Source organism: Dendrobates tinctorius, unplaced genomic scaffold, assembly GCF_039654945.1.
Source record: "Dendrobates tinctorius isolate UK_male_01 unplaced genomic scaffold, ASM3965494v1 ptg000312l, whole genome shotgun sequence".
NCBI classification, from domain to species: domain Eukaryota; kingdom Metazoa; phylum Chordata; class Amphibia; order Anura; family Dendrobatidae; genus Dendrobates; species Dendrobates tinctorius.
Window position 1 is genome coordinate 3,420,735 of NW_027361979.1, and position 14,599 is coordinate 3,435,333.

A 14,599-nucleotide genomic window follows, 5' to 3' on the forward strand; every position below is an offset into this window, starting at 1 on the left:
ATTCCCGCTTGTCGGCCTTGCAGGCCGCTGACCCTGGTAACACCTCCCAACTGGCCAGCCTCCAGCAGGAGCTGGTTCAACAACGGGACACCCAATCCCATATTCTTTCGTACATGGCTTCGGTCGACGATCGGCTGCTTTCCCTTCAGTCAGCTGCCGGACGCGATTCGTCCCGCAGTTCTGATCCCGGACCCTCTCCGCCTCCCAGGCTTGGTAGACCGCCTCGGTATGGCGGCGACCCCAAGTTGTGCAGAGGCTTCTTGAATCAGTGCAGGTTGCACTTCGAACTCCTGCCCCAACAGTACCCCACCGACCGGGCCAAAGTTGCCTTCATTGTCTCCCATTTGGAGGGAGAGGCACTCTCCTGGGTAAATCTCCTGTGGGAGCGGGACGATCCCGTAGTCTCCAGTCTCCAGACCTTCACTGACACTTTCCGTAGGGTCTTTGATGAGCCCGGACGGTTGGCTTCCGCCACGGAGTCTATTTTTTGCCTCACCCAGGGCACTCTTGCGGTCGGACAATACGCCATCCGGTTCCGTACCTTGGCCTCTGAGGTGCGGTGGAATAACGAGGCTTTGGTTGGGGCCTTCTGGCGTGGTCTCTCTGGCAAAATTAAAGATGAGCTGGCAGGGCGAGACACCCCAACCTCCTTGGAGGATTTAATTTCGTTGGCCACACGCATCGACCTTCGGTTCCAGGAACGCGCTAGGGAGACTGCTAGGGATAGGAGACCGCTTAGACCATCTGCTTCTTTTCACAGGCCGTCCAGCCCATGTCCCCCTGGGGCATCCTCCAGTCCGGCGCCTGAGCCAATGCAGGTGGATCAGGTCAAGTTGGCAGAACAGCGCCGTAAGGAGAGACTGATGGAGGGTCTGTGCCTGTATTGCTGCAGCGCGTCTCACTTCCTACGCTCCTGTCCTGAGAGACCGGGAAACTCCTCCACCTAGGGCAGGTAAGAGAGGCCGATCTAGGTGTTTCTCACTCCTCTCACCCCCTTACCCTTTCGGTTCAGTTGGTTTTGGGTCAGAGACGTGGTTCGGAGGTGGCCTATGTGGACTCGGGCGCGGCAGGGAACTTCATTAGGTTGAAGGAGGTGAAGAAGTATCAGATTCCCGTGATTTCCCTGAAGACTCCACGTGTCATCGCCTCAGTAGATGGAAGACCCCTACGAGAATCTGTGTTCCTGGTAACGGAGGAGGTGTGTCTGCAAATTGGGGCCTTGCACCAGGAGCGGATCGCTTTCTACGTCCTTCCCAACCTTTCCCATGCTGTGCTGCTAGGTCTTCCATGGCTTAGGACACATGAACCTGTATTGGATTGGCGTTCCGGTGAGGTCCTCCGCTGGGGGCATCCCTGCCAAGAGAAGTGCCTGGGGTCTGTCCGCCCGGCCAAACCCCCACCAGCCTCCTCGGGTCCCGAGGCTCTACCAGCCACATACTGGGCATTCTCTGACATATTTGATAAGAAGGAGGCAGAGGTTCTTCCCCCGCATCGCCCGTATGACTGCCCTATTGACCTGCGACCCGGGACCACTCCGCCCCGAGGGCGAATTTATCCCTTGTCCCCTGCAGAGACTACGGCCATGTCCGAGTATATTCGTGAGAATTTAGCTCGAGGGTTCATACGGAAATCTTCCTCCCCGGCCGGAGCCGGGTTTTTCTTTGTAAAGAAGAAAGACGGTTCTCTCCGTCCTTGTATTGATTTCCGGGGCCTGAACAACATTACTGTGAAGAACAAGTATCCGTTGCCTCTCATTCCTGAACTCTTTGACCGGTTGCGGGGAGCCCGCATCTTCTCGAAGTTGGATCTACGCGGGGCTTACAACCTCATCCGCATTCGCCCTGGTGACGAATGGAAGACCGCCTTTAACACCCGGGACGGGCATTACGAATACCTGGTTATGCCCTTCGGTCTCTGCAACGCTCCCGCGGTCTTTCAGGAGTTCGTCAATGATATCTTCCGAGACTTGTTATACTCCTGCGTGGTGGTGTATCTGGACGACATCCTTATTTTTTTCCCCGGATCTGGCGTCCCATAGGAGGAGTGTTCGTCTGGTCCTACAACGTCTGCGGGAGAATCGCCTCTACGCGAAGCTTGAGAAGTGTCTCTTTGAGCAGTCTTCCTTGCCTTTCTTGGGCTACATCGTTTCAGATTCTGGGCTGGAGATGGATCCTGAGAAACTGTCGGCTATTCTTCGATGGCCCCGCCCAGTGGGGGTCAAGGCGATTCAAAGGTTCCTCGGCTTCGCCAACTATTACCGTCAATTTGTGCCACATTTTTCGTCCATCATCAAACCCATCTCCAGTCTCACTCGCAAGAGCGTCAACTGCTCGTCCTGGCCCCCGGAGGCTGAAGAGGCCTTTTCCTGCTTGAAGCAAGCCTTCGCGACTGCACCTGTCATACACCGACCCGAGGCTAATAAGCCATTCATCCTGGAGGTAGACGCCTCTTCCACCGGAGCAGGTGCAGTGCTCTCACAGAGGTCCCCGTCCGGCCGACTGATTACCTGCGGGTTCTTTTCAAAGGCCTTCTCGCCGGCTGAGTGTAACTACGCCATCGGGGATCGCGAGCTGTTGGCCATAAAGTTGGCACTGGAGGAGTGGCGTTACCTTCTTGAAGGGTCGGTCCATCCGTTTACCATCTTTACCGACCACAAAAACCTTGCATATCTCCAGTCAGCCCAGAGACTTAACCCTCGGCAGGTCAGATGGTCCCTCTTCTTTGGTCGGTTAGATTTTGAATTGCGTTTCCGTCCCGGGCCAAAGAACATCAAGGCGGACGCATTGTCCCAGTCTCTGCAGTCCCCTGATCTGATGGAGGAACCAACTCACATTATCGATCCCGCTAAGATCATCACTGTGGCCCCGGTGAGACTGATTACTCCTCCCCCCGGCAAGACCTATGTCCCTGACTCAGAAAGAAAAAAGGTACTGCATTGGGGACATTCCTCTAAAATTTCCGGACATGTCGGAGTCAAGAAGACATTTGAGCTCATCGCTTGTTTTTATTGGTGGCCCTCACTCCGCCAGGATGTGACAGACTTCACGGCCTCCTGTCCCTCTTGCGCCAAGGTCAAGATTCCTAGGCGACCACCCGCCGGCCTTCTGCTTCCTCTCCCGATTCCCTCGGTTCCATGGCAACATATAGGTTTGGATTTCATCACGGATCTGCCTAAATCTTCCGGATCTACGACTATCCTGGTAGCGGTCGACCGCTTCTCCAAGATGGCCCATTTTGTTCCTCTACCTGCGCTGCCCTCCGCTCCAGAGTTGGCGAAGATTTTTATCCAGCACATCTTCCGCCTCCACGGCTTTCCACAGCATATTGTTTCTGATCGAGGTGTACAGTTCACCTCTCGATTTTGGAGGGCCTTGTGTAAACTTCTAGAGATAAGACTGGACTTTTCTTCCGTGTACCATCCCCAGTCCAATGGTCAGGTTGAACGCGTTAATCAGGTACTAGCGTCCTACTTACAGCAGTTCTCTAACGCTCATCAAGATAACTGGGTCCATCTACTTCCCTGTGCAGAATTCTCCTACAATAACCATCCCAGCGAGTCATCAGCCAAGTCTCCATTTTTCGTGGTCTTTGGCATGCACCCTGGTGTCCCTCTACCTTTGTCCGGTTCCTCCGGTGTACCTGCAGCCGATTCCCTGACCCAAGAGTTCTCTAGGATCTGGTCCGAAACTAAGGAGGCCCTCCGGAGGTCTGGGGAGCGCATGAAGAGGCACGCTGACAAAAGACGCTTGGATGCTCCAACCTACCTCCTAGGTCAACAAGTTTGGTTGTCGGCTAAGTACATTAGGCTAAAGCTCCCTTCTTACAAGCTGGGACCGCGCTACATTGGGCCTTTCAAGATTCTCAAACGTCTTGACAACGTATCTTACAAACTGGAGTTGCCTGCGTCGCTTCGGGTTCCCAACTCCTTCCACGTCTCTCTCCTTAAACCGGTTGTCGTGAATCGGTTTCACCCGGCCCCGAACCTTTCTCCTCTTCCTGTCACGTCTGATGACGTCTTCGAAGTAAAAGACATTCTGGCCTCGAAAAAAGTTAGAGGTAAAACGTTTTTTTTGGTCGACTGGAAAGGTTTTGGTCCCGAGGAGAGATCTTGGGAGCCGCAGGAGAATATCAATGCCCCACGCATTCTTAAGAGGTTTTTAGCCAGACGCAGTGGAGGGGAGTGTAAGAGAGGGGGTACTGTTAGCACCGCTCCCCGTTTCGCCGCTCCCGCTGCCATACTCACCGCTCCTGCTTCTGCCCCGACTCGCTCCTCTGACGCGTCCTGCACGCGCGCTTCCGCTCCCCTCGCTTTCCGGCGGCCGGTGTCCCGACGCTCTCCTCCACTTCCCTCGGCCGCGCGCACTGTGCCTCTGCTCACGCGCCGGAGGGATAAGCCGCACGCCTCTGCCGGCAGCCACCTGTCTGGCGTGACCTGACCCAGGTCGGGAGGCCGGTCCATCAGAGGCCACCACCAGGTATTTCAGGCCGCCCTCCCTTTGTGGAGGCGCCTGACTATTGAGTTACCTCTCGGTTGTCTAGGCCGCGCTCTCTGCTGCTAGTCCCTTGCAAGCTGCGCACTAGTTAACCCCTTGTGTCTTTTGCCTCCTGCTAACCCCTGTGTCTTCCGCCTGTGTCCCCAGTGTTCCTCTGACTCTCCGGTCCGTGTCTCCTGCTAACCCCTGTGTCTCCTTCCCTTTTCAGTTCGCCTCTTCCTGGACCCCCGCCATCCTCCTCCGTCCTTCTCCTTCTTCCTCAGCCTCTGGACCCTGGTCATTCTGGTTCCTCTCCGGATCTTCCTCTGTTCCTCATCATCTGTTCACCCTCCTGAGCCGACCCCTGGTCCTGGCTGCCGTGGCGCTAGAACTTCCCGAGTCTGTTCCCTAACGGTCCCTGTATAGGGGTCGGTCCACTTGGTGCGCTCGCTCGGGGAGGGCTCGGCGTCAAGGCCCAGTGGGTCCACTCTCGTCACCTGCGTCCGCAGCGTAACACAGATCCACAGTTATGGATGTTTTATCTAGACATTTTACTGAACATGCATGCACTTGGACTAATGGTGAAATCAACTGCTCTGAGACTGCCAGCAATTGTTAGTCAACTAGGCTGAAGAGTTGCCTATTCAAATATATGAAAACCAAGACAAATATTTCAGACCTACAAACAGGCCTTTTTCAAAACTGCATTTAAAAAGATTTTACAAAAACTATAAGCCTCTGACATGCTTTATACGTTAGGAACATTGACAATGCAATCCTCAATACATGTGAACAGAGTCTAAAAGATATTTTTGAAGTCTTTGTTTCCCCATTGCTAAAACGTGCTATTGTTCCTTGGCAATGTCATAACCCCTTAACAGCACAATTATTTTACTGATTATTTAAGATGAAACTAAGTCCAAAGTTTAATTTAGTCTGAATACCTTTTTATTCAGGGGTTCATACTGCAGCCCCCGATACAGTTGAGTAGGGGCATAAGAATAACATGAACATTGTTTTTGTAAAATGTTCTGAAAATGGTATGATGTCATTTAACCATTTCACATAGTATGATATTTTAATCTACCATTACTGTATCTACAATTGAGTAGCATTCTAGGGGGAGAACACTGTAGACTCAAGTCAAAGTGGCTTTTTTTCTGCATGAAACCTTTTATTTAGAATAATGATAATTTATGGTTGTTTTATTTGCTGTTGTTTTATCCCACCAGCCTTCTCCTGTGCTGCAGGGCAATACCTAGACATGGCTGTGCAAGAATGTACTCCATGTGGAAAAGGAACATACTCCTTGGGAACAGGTGTTCATTTTGAGGAGTGGACAGAACTTCCACATGGATTTACGAGCTTTTCAAACACCGTATATGGAACGGAGTACGGGAACTGCAGCATGTAAGTAGTTTAAAATTCAGAAAAAAATCCTGTTTAAAATTGAGATAAAATTATCAGTGTTTTTATATTTATATCTAGCAAAAAAAAAAGAAACCACTGGCAAATTTGATTAATTCAACGAGGGGTGGCTCCTCCCCAGTACCGCACATTTTGGTGAAATTGATCCAAAATTTTGTTAAAACATCCACGTTGCAAAAGATTTTGCACAATGCAAAGTTTTTACCCCTCTTTTGTTGCTTAAAAACATTGATGTATTGGCTACTTTTCTTTGTATGTTCTACCTGTGGTGCAACTTAAAGGGTTTTTCCCACAAACAAAAGTTAATTTTAATAAGTAGATCTTGGAATAATAACTTCCACAATTGGATATGTTAAAATAAAATGTACCTGTGCTGAGGTAATCTTATTAATGTGTCCCTGCTATGTACTGTGTAATGGCTGTGTCTTATTGTACAAGTCTAACAGAGGTGGGAGCTGATGGATTGCTCCCTCACACTCAAAGGTTAAATGTGTTTAATCCCCATGTATGTGATACAGTTAGAATACCCCTGGGGCTGCAGTTAGCTGGGACAGGGTTAACTGGAGTGGCCAGCCCAGTTGGATAGGGGGAACTGAGGGCTAGTGACAAAGGCAGGAAGTGACAAGTAGTCAATGAGAGGGCAGCAGTGAGTAAGCAGCAGAACTCGGACTGCTAGGGACAACGTGAGCCTAATACTTGGATTACCGTAAATACCCTTCCGTGTGATTCCGTCTAATGGCCAGGGGCAACTTCAAGATGGGCGTCGGGGGCCTAGAGCATACTCCGCTTATGAAGCTACAAGAAAACATTGACTCAGACCACATGGGGTGGAAAGTATTGCAATCCGGATATACTGCTAGAGGTGAGGAAGATTCCCTAGGGGTAGGAAAGCTTAACAGAGGGACATGTCACCTATACCGAGAAACGAGGCTGAAGTTGTATCCGGTACTTGTGGGAAACATGATAACCCGTTGGGCCTTATCCTTTGTATCTGCTTGTAAATACTGTACAGATTGCTATTCACACAGTAAAAGTTTGGTTTTAATGAGCCACGTGTATCCAGGATTATTTGCTGCACTGGCTCCAGAAGAAGGATTCCTGGAATCAGAAGGGGGGGTGCAGGCCATAAGTAAGTGGGAAGCACCACATACACAGCAGCACACCAGGACTGAGACATACCTTGTTTGTAAGATGGCTGAGCGAGTGGGGACCAAAGCTTGCCTACAACTACTGCGCTTGGGCATCTTACACTGGGACATGGTCTGATCATGGAGCACCCCCCAGGGCAAGTGTGGGGATTCACTCGATACCGGGCCGGTGTCTTAAAGGGGAAGTGTCACGGTGGAGGTGACCCAATCCGTGGCCATGGGTGTCCATGTAAAATAGGTGGAATGAAGCTAAAAAAAATTTTATAGGTAGATAGTTTGTGACGTCACCTGTGGTATCTGGTCAGAAGGGGGACCAGCGCTGCAATGCAGATCCTCTGGGACAGATGATGTGGTGCAGCAAAGATGTAATGGCTCTCCACAGGCAGAGCTGTAGTCCCATGGCAGCAGTAGTAGTTGTTGAGGTAGATGGTGTAGTGTTAGGCACAGAGATGTAGCAGTGCTGAGAAGGTTGGCGCAGGAAGAAGGCAATGACACAGCTGAATGCAGTTCCGATACTTTTACACACGTTTCTGGCATAGACAGATGCCCGCTTCAGTGCCGTGTCCTCCAGGTCAGGGGCTCAGCCAACTCCCAGGCAGATGGAATACACCCTTCCAGCACTCCCTTCCGTGTGCCTTTTCTGAAAGTCTCCTTTCTAGCGCTAATCTGAAGTACTTGTAGTTATGAATTACAGTCAAGTTCCTCTTTCATGATGTTACTTATAGCTCCACTCGCATGACAGGCAGCTGTAGCCTGCTTCGGGGACTCCATACAATCTTGTCCCAGCTCACACACGTTGCTGCTGTGTCTTCGAGTCTTAGGTGGGAATAAAGTGGTCACAACTTCTATTCCTCCGGTTTATGCTGTAGGATCATTAGTATCACACACAGCCTCGGATACCGGCGCCCGGCCTTGACGCATTAAATTTAGGAAAGGGCTCTGCTCTAGCCCTAGTCCCCAGTCTCTCTCCTCCTCACGTTCCGTTCTTATCTATCTTCCTTCTGAACAACTGATCCTTCTTTCTTTCTCTTTCCTTGCTAGCAGCTCCAGCTCACAGGAGGCTGCTGCATCTACATCCTTTCCCTTCTTCCCCCAGTGGGGGAACTGTCTTTTTCCCTTTCTATGGGGATTCTGACCGCAGAGAGGTAAACTGACCTAAGTTCCTGTCAGCTTTCCCCTCCAGTGTAATCTAAGCTCCACCCAGCACCCTTCATGAACCAAAGCAGCTGCCATAAAGGTGCTCTGCTGTTCTAAGGTGTCTGTGCTGGATGTAGGTGCAGGAGTCTGGTCAGGTGTTACCATCTTTCCTGGGGAGTGGGATACTACACCTCAGGAGAAGGTGCAGTACCTCTGTGGCGACTGAACCCTCAGGGGCACCATAATCATATCACAGCTCCTGGGTGAGGGGAGAGCATATGTATGTTGTATAGGGCCAAACACATGACAACTACTTCAGAGGATTTGGTTCAGGACCCAGAATAGGCAAAATGGATCAAAATCATGTACGGTATATTGGTATCTATTTGCAGGTTAGCCAATGTCCCCTTTAAATTTCAAAATAAATACCACCGTCTCATGGAAATGAAGTCACTGTCTGATGAATTTTCTCCCCTTGCAACATTTCTAAATAAACTGTTTCCATCTTCAAAAAAAATTGCCTGACTTGACCTCCTTGTTCTTTTCAGCATCTTGCCTAGCCTCTGTTAGGAAATGCTTCAGTTGTGCTATGAAATTGATTTAAGTAAGGATGGAAACCTCCAACTATTGTTTAAGAAGGAGCCTTTTGGCCACCATTAACTTCATAGCCTGTGAAAATTTTCACATTACACAGACAAACTTAGTTATATTTTAATTTTTTTGTTTTAATTTTATGTGATATACCATCAAAGCGTAGCAAGTGTTTATGAAGAGTAAAGGAAATTATACATGGTTTTCTAAATATTTTAAAAATCTAAATCTTAAAATTGTGATGTGCATTTTTATTAAGTCTCCCTGAGTCAATACTTTGACCACCTTTCAATGCATTTAATGCTGAAAGTCTTTTGGGGTTTGTCCAGGGGCATACATAGAAATTATGGGTCCTGATGCATAGTAGAAGTTTCAATTGTGACCCCCCCCCCCGCCAACAAAATATAAATAATTAAATAATATTCGGTGGGTCACGAGAGCATACCTTACGACTTTGAAACCCTTTCAAAGTATTTTTCCACTTTTCCTCCTATTGAAGTCCCTAGATTTCCCACAGTATGATGACCCTACTTTACTCCCCCTCAACTCCTCCGGTAATGTATGGTGACCCAAACACAGTATGATCTCCAAACTGTGACTCCCACATAGCCCTTCATGCAGTATAATGGGACTACATATAGTATAATGGCCCCACACCGTATAATGGTTGAAACACAAACCTTCACACTGTATACTTGCTTTTATACAGTATAATGGCCCCCACATAGCCCTCCAAATAGTTCTCCATATAGTATATTGCAACCCATAGTCCTCCATATAGTATAAATGCAACCCATAGTCCTCTACATAGTATAATATGGGTCCCCCTCCCAGGGCTGTGGGGTACTCGGTACCGGGCCAGTCCTTCAGAGGGGAATGTCACAGTAGCGGTGACCCGGTCTGTGGCCCCGGGCGCCCATGTAAAAGAGGATTGAGTGATGAAATTAAAGTTTGAGTGATTCGTGACGCCACCTGTGGTGTTCGGCAAGGGAGGTGTTAAGCCAATGCTGCAGACAGATCCTCTGGGACAGATGGAGGGGTGCAGCAATGATGGTGTAGCCCTCCACAGGCAGGGCTGTAGTCCCAGAGCAGAGTAGATGAAGAGGATAGGTGTTGAGGAAGAGGGTGCAGTGTCTGGCACAGAGATGTAGCAGTGCTGAAGAAGTTGCGGGAGGAAGGCAAGGACACAACAAAGTGTAGTTTCTTTACCTTTACTTTGTAAGTGCAGTCCAGGGTCCAGATTACAGATGGCTCAGGAGCTGATTAGCCTGGAAGCAACTCAGAAATGTCTCTATGCAGATAGGTTGTGTGGTCTCCTTCCTAGCGCTTACTTAAGATAAATGCAGTACTGTGTTACGCTGAAGTTCCTCCTTCTTCTTCCCTTTTGGATCTACCTCATATGGCAGACAGCTGTAGCCTTCTATCTCCTTTGGCTCACCCGTTGCTGTTGTGCCTCCGAGTCTTAGGTGGGAATAGAGCATTTACAGCTCCCTATTACTCTGGTTTCTGTTGCAGGGCCTTCAGTATCCATACAACCGTGGAGACCAGGCTCCAGATCATGCGCTCCAGCTGGGGACGAGCTCTCCACTACGCTCAGTCTCCCAGCTTCTCTCTCCACGTCTACACACTTCGGCCTCCTCACACTAACTGACTCCTTTCCCTTCCTGGCCCTCAGAGAGCACTCCTCCCCCAATTCTGGTTCAGAGCTCCCTCTGCTTCCCTGGAGTGGGAACTGTGTTGCATGGTCAACTGCCAGAGAGACCCTTCATTGCTTCCAAGCCTGACATCACCCTCCCTGGAGGAAGGCAATGCCACTGTGGCGACCATACTCCTGGAGGCGCCACAAATGCTCTCCCCATAGTCCTCTGAATAGTATAATGCACTACTTATAGTCCTCCATACAGTATTGTAGCCACCATAATGTACTCACTGATTTAAAAAAAAAAAAAAATTCTCATCGTTTTCCCTCTGATCTGCTCTCTGAAGCATTGTCTTCACTGCTCTGCACAGCGGGGCTGGGATGCTGATATAGTTGAATGTGTGATACCGGGTAGAGGGGCCCAGTGCTGACGCTGGAACAGAGTCCCTCCAATTCACGGGCCCCATGGCAGCTACGTGGTCTGCCACCAATAGCGGTACACAACTGGATATCTCTCAACCAGCTTTGCAAAGAATAAGGGATGAAAACTTCAGCTTCTAGATGTGCAAACTAGTTGTAGCTCAATGAGATTGGATGGAGAGCATCTGTGGACAGCAATTTTCAACTCTTACATTTTCTATGCACTTTCACTGCCCTATAGAAGTACCAAAAACTGCATGAATAAGTGCACTAAATGCCTTTTTTGCATTGGGATACTAAATAGAAATGAAATAGATTATATACAGTACATGCTATATCTACTATATAATTGTCTAATTCTGTCTGTCTGTCTGTAATGGAAATCCCACCTCGCTGATTGGTCGCAGCCTAACTGCCGCGACCAATCAGAGACAGTTGCTTAGTCGTCATGGCAACACGGCCGCATTGCTTATTGTACAGGCACATTACAGCCGTTAAAGGCATCACTGCTGCGTCGCTCATTACACAGGAACAGTCCTGTACATATTCTGGAGTACAATACATTAGGTAATTAGGTAACAGTAGAACAGTGACTCCAGCTCTGGGTGTAACTTGCGTACCATACATTAGGTAATTAGGTAACAGCAGAACAGTGACTGCAGCTCTGGGTGTAACTTGCGTACAATACATTAGGTAATTAGGTAGCAGCAGAACAGTGACTGCAGATCTGGGTGTAACTGGAGTACAATACATTAGGTAACAGCAGAACAGTGACAGCAGCTCTGGGTGTAACTTGCGTACCATACATTAGGTAATTAGGTAACAGCAGAACAGTGACTGCAGCTCTGGGTGTAACTTGCGTACAATACATTAGGTAATTAGGTAGCAGCAGAACAGTGACTGCAGATCTGGGTGTAACTGGAGTACAATACATTAGGTAACAGCAGAACAGTGACTGCAGCTCTGGGTGTAACTGGACTACAATACATTAGGTAAAAGCAGAACAGTGACAGCAGCTCTGGGTGTAACTTGAGTACAATACATTTGGTAAGATCTTAACAGTGACTGCAGCTCTGGGTGAAACAGGAGTATAATACATTAGGCAAGAGCAGAATGGTGACTGCAGCTCTGGGTGTAACTGGACTACAATACATTAGGTAAAAGCAGAACAGTGACTGCAGCTCTGGGATTGACTGGAGTACAATATATTAGATAACAGCAGAACAGTGACAGCAGCTCTGGGTGTAACTGCAGTACAATACATTAGGTAAGAGCAGAACAGTGACAGGTGTAACAGGAGTATAATACACCAGATGGTGGCCCGATTCTATTGGGTATTCATCGGGTATTCTAGAGTCTCTGTTAAAATAAAAAATAGTGATATACTCACCTCTCGACGGCCCCCGGACTCTCTCTCCTCTCACCATGCTCCCGGCATCTTCTGGTCCCAGTAATGCTTAGCGAGAAGGGCCGGAGATGACGTTACTCTCGCGAGAGCGCGACGTCATCAGCGGTGTTTCACGCTAAGCATTACTGGGACCGGAAGATGCCGGGAGCATGGCGAGAGGAGAGAAAGAGTCCGGGGCTGTCGGGAGGTGAGTATATCACTATTTTTTATTTTAACAGAGACTCTAGAATACCTGATGCGATAGAATCAGGCCACCGTCTAGTAGTACTATAAAAGAGAATGATAATATAAATGGATGTCACGGTTGACACTGTGTAGACGGTATGAAACACATGTAGGCGATGTGTCAAACAGCCGTGATGAGGGATTCTTCTATTGTCGGTAAAAGAAACAAGCTAACAATCTGACCAAGCTGTTTGCAGTGGAGAGAGCATATCGAGTCCCCATGAGGCCCCCCTCCAGGTTCCTCCCCACGTACCATCCTAGCCAGGATCCTTAATTACAGAGATAGAGACATTATTCTTTGAAAGGCAAGAACGGCTAAGGATATGAGTATTAATGGCCAAACAGTGTCCATATACCCCGCCTACTCGGTGAAGTTCAGAAGCAAAGAATCCGGTATGGTGGGGGTGAAGAAAAGGTTGAGAGATATGGAACTGGCGTACTCTACTTTGTATCCTGCTAAGCTCAGGGTTGTGGCTCTGGGATCTGTTCATTTTTTTCCAACTCCAGAGGAGGCAACTAAGTGGCTGGACTTGAACGAGAAAAGGATCAGAGCTGGTAAACGAAGGGAGAAGTGAGAAGACGCGCTGAAAGACCTGGCAGGTCGTATACTTGTGAAAGAGGAGCGATGGATGGTGCTGTTATAAAGAGACTTTTTGTTCCTGCATTCTAGTTATCACAGTTAATGGAGGGACTGTAGATGATAGCACATAGAAGCGGAGGAGAAATGGAGGAATTGAATGTAATTTAAAGTTTCGAGATAACTCACAAAGAGTTTACTAGATATAGAGTTACCCACTCTCTGGTTTAGAGGGGAGAAACACATTGGGAGTCTTTGGTATTGGTTTGGTATGTCATCAACAGTGGGGAGGGGGAAGGCCCTTCAGGCTATGGGTTGGTTCTAGGGGTTCTTGGGAGAAGTACTGTCCTCTATGGGATTGGGAATGTGTACATATAGGAGAATATGGTGGGTGATGACATTAAAATTATTAATTATAATGTGAGGGGATTGTCTGATGGAATGCGAAGAGCAGCGATTATGGTCTATATTAGGAAGGGGGGGCCGGATGTGATATGCCTTCAAGAGACACATTTAATTAAGGAGAATGTGGAGACATTGAAGAGAAGATGGACCGGGAAGGCATATAACTCCACATACTCCTCATACGCTAGGGGGGTCTCGTTGATGGTGGGAGCGTCCACACCCTTTGAGGAAATTGAAAGCCATGTCAACAGTGAAGGCCAATAAGTTTTTGTAAAATTTATGAACAATTGCTATGTATAGTGGCCATGTACATATCACCTCCGTACTCGGGGAAGAAGATCCAGGAGGTGATAGAGTTGTACAAAAGGGGTGCGGGATTACCGTTGTTAATTGTTGGTAATTTTAATAATGTGATGGATGAGGGATGGGACAGACATTAACAGGCAATAGGAAAAGGCGACCAAAAATTTTACATCATTTGGGAACTATGTGAAAGCGCTTGGAATGTTAGATATGTGGAGGGCGATAAATGAGGATGTGGTGTGTTACTCCTGCTATTCTGCTACTCATGGATCTCTCTCACAAATTGATCTGGCGCTAGGTAATGAATTGTTGACATAATCGATTTGTGGAGTGCAATATCTTCCGAGAGTGATCTAAGACCATAAGCCTCTGGAGTTGCTTATTAAAAAGACGGGGAGAAGGTCTAGACAGGGAAGTGGGTGGAGGTTCCATCCACTATGGCTAGAACATATTAATATGGAAGCAATAAAGGGGAATTAGATGAATATTGGCAGATTAATGAAGGTAGTGCTGACAGGCGAGTGGTGTGGGATGCCATGAAGGCATATTTGAGGGGTCTAATGTTTCGAGAAATTTCTAGATGTAAGTCTAAAACTAGATCGGAAGACAGGGCAGTGATGGAAGATTTAGAAGGGGTGGAAAGGGAACTGATAGTGAAACCATCAGTGGAGAGTCAGAACGGGCTCAAGGAAGCTCAGGAGGGAGTCAACGAACTATATATAAAGAGAGTAGAGCGGAAAAGAGCTTTCCAGAAGGCACAATTCTACGATGAGGGAGAAAGGGTGGGGCATTTGCTATCAGTAGTGTCTGCAGCACAGAGGGAATCCTCATTTGTATGCAAACTGA

The 14,599-nt window shown here is 48.3% G+C and overlaps 1 protein-coding gene across 2 annotated transcripts in view; it reads left to right on the forward strand.

The window, feature by feature from the left end:
• The window catches only part of ELAPOR1 (endosome-lysosome associated apoptosis and autophagy regulator 1), a 402,340-nt gene that overhangs the window by 171,776 nt on the left and 215,965 nt on the right, over positions 1 to 14,599 (forward strand). For both annotated transcript variants that reach the window (XM_073561048.1, XM_073561047.1), the window contains exon 3: positions 5,705 to 5,882. In XM_073561048.1, the coding sequence (XP_073417149.1) occupies positions 5,705 to 5,882 (178 nt within the window). The remainder of the gene's footprint in view (positions 1 to 5,704; positions 5,883 to 14,599) is intronic.